This window comes from Pseudorasbora parva, chromosome 3 (assembly GCF_024679245.1).
Source record: "Pseudorasbora parva isolate DD20220531a chromosome 3, ASM2467924v1, whole genome shotgun sequence".
Taxonomy (NCBI): Eukaryota; Metazoa; Chordata; class Actinopteri; order Cypriniformes; family Gobionidae; genus Pseudorasbora; species Pseudorasbora parva.
The window spans coordinates 39,411,528-39,419,528 of NC_090174.1; the positions used below are offsets into that span (position 1 = coordinate 39,411,528).

At 40.2% G+C, this 8,001-nt stretch overlaps 2 protein-coding genes across 2 annotated transcripts in view; one reads left to right on the forward strand and one right to left on the reverse strand.

Annotated features, from left to right (window-relative positions):
- Positions 1 to 5,251, reverse strand: part of zzef1 (zinc finger, ZZ-type with EF hand domain 1) — a 56,695-nt gene extending 51,444 nt beyond the window's left edge. Inside the window, exons 1-5 of the mRNA XM_067438780.1 lie at positions 4,622 to 5,251; positions 3,496 to 3,640; positions 3,162 to 3,356; positions 590 to 773; positions 312 to 511 (exon numbers count right to left, since the gene is read on the reverse strand). Coding sequence (XP_067294881.1) covers positions 312 to 511; positions 590 to 773; positions 3,162 to 3,356; positions 3,496 to 3,640; positions 4,622 to 5,098 — 1,201 coding nt within the window. The 5' untranslated portion in view covers positions 5,099 to 5,251. The remainder of the gene's footprint in view (positions 1 to 311; positions 512 to 589; positions 774 to 3,161; positions 3,357 to 3,495; positions 3,641 to 4,621) is intronic.
- A 1,062-nt stretch (positions 5,252 to 6,313) lies between these two features.
- Positions 6,314 to 7,980, forward strand: cyb5d2 (cytochrome b5 domain containing 2). The gene is made up of 4 exons (XM_067438785.1): positions 6,314 to 6,749; positions 6,837 to 6,976; positions 7,457 to 7,643; positions 7,735 to 7,980. The coding sequence occupies exons 1-4, from the start codon at positions 6,451 to 6,453 to the stop codon at positions 7,910 to 7,912; spliced, it is 804 nt and encodes a 267-aa protein (XP_067294886.1). The 5' UTR covers positions 6,314 to 6,450; the 3' UTR covers positions 7,913 to 7,980.
- Positions 7,981 to 8,001: the final 21 nt, after the last annotated feature.

Consider the following 8,001-nt stretch of genomic DNA (forward strand, 5'->3'; position numbering starts at 1 on the left):
GGGTATGTACTTGAAATACACCTCATAGTATGGAAATTTAAAATACATATATACACTACTGTGCAAAAGTTTGGGGTGAGAAGGATTTTTTTTAATAATTACTTTTATTCCATAAGGATGCATTAAATTGATGGCAAAATACATTTATAATGCTACAAAAGACTATTTCCCAGTATTACAGTTTTAATGAAATATATGCAGCATGGTGAGCATAAGAGACTTCTTTCAAAAAAAAAAACAACAACCCAAACTTTTGAACAGTGGTGTACAACTTGAAACATCAAACAAAAGCTATACAAGTGTGTGCTCACAGGGATGGCTGATGTTGGCGTTTTCCAGCAGCGGTACGTAACCCGTGACGTTACTGGGGATCCTCACATCTCTGATCTCCTGCATGGAACGCCGGTTCTTCCCTACAGCTACAGACACCAGCTGCGGCATGTAGCTGTGGTCATTAGATGCAACTGCAATGGCCAGCCGTCTCAAAACTATGTCTGGCTTCATTTTTAATCTGTGAAAGAGATGAGTCAGAGGAAGTGGTCAATATCAGCTATAATTTTAAACCATTTGTAGATGCAGCAATGCTTGCCTTATCCAGTGTGAGCGAGCGCTGCCGTCTGACTGCCAGAAAGACACAGTCTCGCCGTTGGTCATTTTGTTGATATCTGCACTATTGGATGAAGCCTCGATGAAACTGTAGCACTGGGTGACCACTTTGACTTTATCCACATCTGGGTCATGATTGAGCTCCGCTCTGTACTGGATGTCTAGATCTGAAAGGAGAGTCATCAGAATATGAAGATGATGTTCTCATATTTTATCCACAGTAAATTTCACCGCTAGAACCACAAAAGCCACAAAATGAATTTTGTTGTTTTTTCAATAGAATGCTGCAGTAATGGGTCCTAAAACATTCAAATGAGTTGGCGCTTTTCCACTTTAGCCTGACAAGCCAGACCAAACATCTTGATGTGGGTCTGGCTTGTCAGGCTAAAGTGGAAAAGCGCCAACTCATTACATATATACACACACACACAGTACCTTGCAAAAGTATTCTGCCCCTTGAACTTTGCGAACTTTTGCCACATTTCAGGCTTCAAACATAATGATATAAAACTGTAATTTTTTGTGAATAATCAACAACAAGTGGGACATAATCATGAAGTGGAACGAAATGTATTGGATATTTCAAACTTTTTTAACAAATCAAAAACTGAAAAAATTGGGCGTGCAAAATTATTCGGCCCCTTTACTTTCAGTGCAGCAAAATCTCTCCAGAAGTTCAGTGAGGATCTCTGAATGATCCAATGTTGACCTAAATGACTAATGATGATAAATAGAATCCACCTGTGTGTAATCAAGTCTCCGTATAAATGCACCTGCACTGTGATAGTCTCAGAGGTCCGTTTAAAGCGCAGAGAGCATCATGAAGAACAAGGAACACACCAGGCAGGTCCGAGATACTGTTGTGGAGAAGTTTAAAGCCGGATTTGGATACAAAAAGATTTCCCAAGCTTTAAACATCCCAAGCAGCACTTTGAAAGCAATAATATTGAAATGGAAGGAGTATCAGACCACTGCAAATTTACCAAGACCTGGCCGTCCCTCTAAACTTTCAGCTCATACAAGGAGAAGACTGATCAGAGATGCAGCCAAGAGGCCCATGATCACTCTGGATGAACTGCAGAGATCTACAGCTGAGGTGGGAGACTCTGTCCATAGGACAACAATCAATCGTATACTGCACAAATCTGGCCTTTCTGGAAGAGTGGCAAGAAGAAAGCCATTTCTTAAAGATATCCATAAAAAGTGTAGTTTAAAGTTTGCCACAAGCCACCTGGGAGACACACCAAACATGTGGAAGAAGGTGCTCTGGTCAGATGAAACCAAAATTGAACTTTTTGGCAACAATGCAAAACGTTATGTTTGGCGTAAAAGCAACACAGCTCATCACCCTGAACACACCATCCCCACTGTCAAACATGGTGGTGGCAGCATCATGGTTTGGGCCTGCTTTTCTTCAGCAGGGACAGGGAAGATGGTTAAAATTGATGGGAAGATGGATGGAGCCAAATACAGGACCATTCTGGAAGAAAACCTGATGGAGTCTGCAAAAGACCCGAGACTGGGACGGAGATTTGTCTTCCAACAAGAATATGATCCAAAACATAAAGCAAAATCTACAATGGAATGGTTCAAAAATAAACATATCGAGGTGTTAGAATGGCCAAGTCAAAGTCCAGACCTATATATATATATATATATATATATATATATATATATATATATATATATATATATATATATATATATATATATATATATATATATATATATATATTATCAGCTATCGTGTTTCCTCAGAGCTCATTTACTCTCCTCCATCCCCAGCTCTTCCTCTTGTCAGTCAGGATTTGCCATTCTAATTCCCCTCGAATCAGACTAAATTCCTGAATTATTTAGTACATTTAATATCAACGTTAATGATATCTGCAATACATCATGTTGGTTCTGTTCTGTTTACCCTAAGGGGGGGTTATTGGTGCTCTCCCTGCTCTTATTCATGCTAGGCCGCATGGATGTGCATGGAGTTCTTGCCCAGAACGGAACCATACCGCACGGAGCCATACCGCCAATCCAAACTATATGCGAATAGTCAACCAATCATCTTTTACGACGGCTCCTGACAGATATGAACGCTAGATGGCACTAGTGTTGCAGAAACTACATACTTCCTCTTTAAACATCACACCAAAAAGAAAAAAAAACATCTTCTCAGTTAGTCAATCTTTTTAGTTAATTTCCACAGCCTCGCTGTGTTTATACTTGTGCTCTTGCAAACTATTCTTACTTTCCAACTAGTTTTAAATAAAAAAATTAATAAACAGTTTTCAGAACCTTAGTGGTGGTAATGTTGAAGTGATACAATGATTTAATAGTTTGTTATTATAACATATGGTGTTCGTATTTAGGCTTTAAAAGTCATAAATGTTGTTTTCACTCATTTGCGAAGATTATCTTAATGAAATTCCTATTGGCTTTTTGTCGAAGAACAGGAAGATGCAAACTTCTAGTTGGGCAATAATAATATAATATAACAATACATAATATACAGTATATATGAATTGTTGTTATGACCCCACCGCCCATTTGCCATTCACCTTTCTCCTTCTGTAGCAGGTATTCCAGGAAGTCTTGCACTACAGATGACCTCATGGTGCAGATGCTGTTGTAGCCTTCCAGCACAGGGAATGGGATGGCGTTGCTGGGGATGCGATTCCGGTGCAAGAATTTCAGAATTTTGGAGGCATGCGCTCTAAGGCGGTCCTTGGACTTGGAGAAGATATCCACAAATCCTGGATGAGCATGAAGGGTAAAAGAGCAAAACAACTGGGTCAAACATTGACAGTCATTTGCATAATCATCCAGAATGGTCAATTATGGACATCTGTGCTCCTGTCCCCATTGCACCATTTTTAATGTCTGCTTCCACACCTGGTGTCAAAGAGCATGCCTGAAGTTGCCTGATCACATGACTTAGTTCTCCCTTAAGATTGGCTCCATTGGAGTTCTTCAGTGCCATGAGCATGTTCTCCACATCAACAATCCCATCACCCTCAGCATCAAATTGACCAAAGGCCTAAAGTGCACAAATGGAAGAGATGTTTTTTTCTGGTCTGAACATTGTGTGACACAAATATTAGAACACAAAGAAGAAAACAAACAATAAAAAACAAACAAAAGGAGGACAACAAAAACAGCCATGCTGCTGGTCTCACTGCCATTATTTAGCATATGAATCATTTGTAAAGCAAATGAACGTGAGTCATGGTTAAACCAGGGAAGGCACAACAAGAACTAAAGTACAACCATGGTTTTGGGCATGTCTTAGAATGCCATGTATCACAGTACATTAATAAAATAATCCCTCAGCTCAAAGGTGCATAATAAAAGTACCACACTAAACAATTGGTGCTGTGAGACAATCCCAGAAGAATAACACATTTACTCAATCATATGCCATGGATAGGCTTTGAATTTAATGAGGGTTGTCTTTGGGGATACTTCCCCAGGCCCTGTGGTTATGGACAACCATTAGTGCACTACTCCAAGTCTTCTATGGTTTAGCCTATCTAACACAACAATTCCAATCACAATATGTGTATACTGCATGTATATAATGTGCATGTACAATATATTATTCATTGGCAAGAAGTACAGTACGGCCAGACCTGGCACTGGATGGGTCTGACTTCTCGACGTTCGATATAAACAGCTCAGTCAAATCAAAACCTGTAGCTGCCAATCAAAGAGCCAATAATAATGACAGTCCTATAATACCGGAAGTAAGCTATAGGTGGAGACTGCCATAAGACAGCCTTTACCAAACGTGTGATACAAAGATAGAGATTACACAATATAACCACTCACAGATTAGTCGAGCTGTGGGGTCAATTACACAACTTTGAGTTATTAGTCAAAGTAAAACATTACTTATTTACCCAATACTCATTTAGATGATCGGACCACTTTTCTGAACTGCACTGTCTACGATGTCTATAATCACACTTCTTAGGTTTTGAACCTTTAATCTTTCAGTTAACTGGCAACTCATCCTCACCTCCTCGCACTCGTCTCTGGGCGCGTCTCTGCTCTCTAGCATCTCGCAGAACTGCTCCAGAGTGACGGACTCTTCTCCGCGGCTCAGCCGCTCCTCAAGCCAGCGCACCAGAGCGCTCTCGTTGCGGGCCAGCACCGACTCCGAAATGGCGACCCATGAATCGCTCATACGGGCCGCTGCCTCTCGCAGCTTCACCTGTTCCAGTAAAGCTTCAGGGGTGGGAAGTCCGTAGATCGGTACCGGTGGGTTCACCGCACTTCTTCCGCTTTTCCCCGCACCGGAGACTGCCGCTCCTGCTCCTCCATTTCCACCACCACCGCCGCCGCCACCACCACCGCCGCCACCACCACCTTCGTTGCCGGCCCTGGTGCCTGTGGCCGCAGAGGCCGGGCTGCCCTCGGCGAACACGGGACTCTCCGTTTCTATGTCCTCCTCATCGCCGCTCCCAGCGCCACAGCCGCTCTCTGCGTTCCCCATGCTGCTCTTCTGCGGCCTCGGGCTCTCTTCCGATCGCCTTCAGCCCAGGATTCAAGCTTAGTTTTAGTGTCAGGCTTGTGCTTCTCAAGTCAGTGCGTTCCTCCGCTGTCACTACCGCATTGACGGGCTCCACCAGCTGACGTCATGTTTGTCAGCAAAAAACTTTGGTCCCTTCCGTGAGCTCAGCGATGCCCGCTGCGTTGGAAACGCGCCCCCTAGCGTATTACTCCAGTATTTGATTTATTCAATTTTATAAAAATGTTGTTTAGGAAATGGAAAAAATAAATGCAATAATAATAAGCCAAATATAGCTATGTGCTCATATTCGAAGCTGGTATAGGCTATGGAGGACGAAACATAATTGCATCTTTTGAAGGATTCAGTTCTTTTAATTTTTAAATAAATTTCGCCATATTACTGTTTTTACTATATTTTTGAATAAATGCAGTTTTGATGAGCATGACTTCAAAAACACTCAAACAATTGAAATTTCCCTAAACTTTTAACAGGTAGCGACTTGCCTACAATATAAACATTCTGGAAACCTTTAAAACGTTTGTGTACAAAATATTCATTGCAATAACTTTTTCTGGCAAATGTTGTAGTGTGACAATGTAATACTTCTTGTTCACGTGGCATTGAATTAAAAAAAAAAAAAAAAAAAAAAAATATATAATATATATATATATATATATTATATTATATATATATATATATATATATATATATATATATATTATATATATATATATATATATATATATATACATACATATATATATAAATATATATGTGTATATATATATATATGCAGTTCATATATTATATGTCAAATTATTTATTTCAAACACTTGAAACTTCAATTGGCATACAAAAGTGCATTTTTAATTGTCATTTTATTTTATTTTTTAAAATTTTTATAGAGGTTTTAGATATTCTTTCCATTAAAAAAAGCCATCAAAGGCCAAAATGTATATTTATTTGAAATCGAATTTGATTTATGTGAATGTAGGACTAAGTTACATTACTTTGAAATCTGTCAATCATTTTTTTAATTCACCCTGACGGACCCGTTTTTTCCCTATCATTTTTCTTTTGGTTGCTGTCTATAGTGTTGATTAATATTGTTCACTGGACAAAAACATATTTTTAAAGAAGAAGGGGGGGGGGGGGGCTTAATATATTTGCGCATGCGTACTCCCACACCCGGAAACATTGACAGATGATGTGATAGATTGTATTTTACGGTCTATGGTTGAAACCGATGTGTTGCTCGGTACGGGCGGAATGCCATTGCTTCTTATTTTAAATGCTGACTGCATGACAGCTTGTCCCAATACGTTATATTCACAATGCTGAAATATTTAGTAGCCGTCCTTTCAATAGTCTTGGCCGTATGGACGGTGCCCGAGTGGCTCACATTCCCGATCTATGGCAATGTTGTAAATGTGCTAGAGTCGTGGCTGCGGCAGCAGGTCAGTGATGTGTCATTGTCTCCACCGGGACGCATGCTGACCGAAGATGAGCTTTCCTTATACAACGGGGGAGAGAAAAGTAAAGGATTGTACCTTGCGATCTTAGGACAGGTGTTTGACGTTGAAAAAGGGAGGAAACATTACGGCCCTGGCGGCGGTTACCATTTCTTTACGGGTTAGTTCACTATGCATATTTTACAAGCCAGATGAGTGAGAGTGAGAGTGATGCTAACGAATTTTGTAACCCGTGTGTTTGTGCAGGAAAAAGATGCCTCAAGGGCGTTTATCACAGGTGACTTCACGGAGTCTGGCTTGTCTAGCGATGTCTCGGATTTTTCGGACTCCCAGATTGTGGCTCTTAATGACTGGCTTTCATTTTATCAGAGGGACTACACTCCAGTAGGTTGGTACCACATGAATCATGATCACTCATTTGCATTTCAACCACAAATATTGAAATCAGATCTCTTTAACTGCCTGTAGCAACACGTTTTTGGAAATAATTCAGTGCCACCATGGGGAAAAGGTTGTTCAAGAAGTTTCTTTTTAAAAATGACTCATATTGTTACTTAGTAAATTTAGTGTTTTGGAGTTATAATTATTTCATGCAAAATGTTTACACTGAGCAATGTACATTTCAAAGAAAATACTTTTATTCTCAAGAAGAAAAAAGATATAGTTGAATTCATCAAAGAACTGAAAATTCAATTGTTTGGAAGACCTTATATACTTTGATATAATGCACCTATTTTCACTTATAATGCACAGTTGCTGCAAAAATGAATTCTCACACAAAACAATAATTCACCCACAAATGAAAATTGTCATGAGAGTATGGCAAACTGTTTCGTTGAGGTCTCTGTCTGTATGGCCCCTGCTGCAGGTAAATTGATAGGCCGATTCTACACAGACACCGGGCAGCCCACTGATGCTTTGCTACGTGTTGAGGCTTTCTTGTCAGAGGGGTTGAAGAAAAAGGCCCAGGCTCAGAGTGAAATGCAGATGTATCCAGCCTGTAACTCTGAGTGGAGCGAAGCCAGCGGGGGACGGGTATGGTGCTCCACAATGAGGTACTTCTTTGACTTTTTTTTACTTATTATTTTTTTTATATCATGTGATACATTAACTGGAAAAAAATGTAACATAAGCTTTACTCTGTAGTGGTGGAATTCACAGAGACTGGGTTGGAGTACCCAGAATGCTTTTCTCCCCTGGATCTGGTCATTCCCGGTGTGTGTGTATCCGACCGTCGGACCCCGTTCACTCAGAGAACCGAAACCTCAGAGAGTACAAGGACTGTCCTCCTCGAGCAGAGTCCTGCCAAATCACTAAAGACTGAGTTGCAACTCTTCGCCACACTACAAGAGTCAATGAATTTGGTTTGGATTTCAAGGATCCATCAATCCATGACAAGATTTTTTTATTATT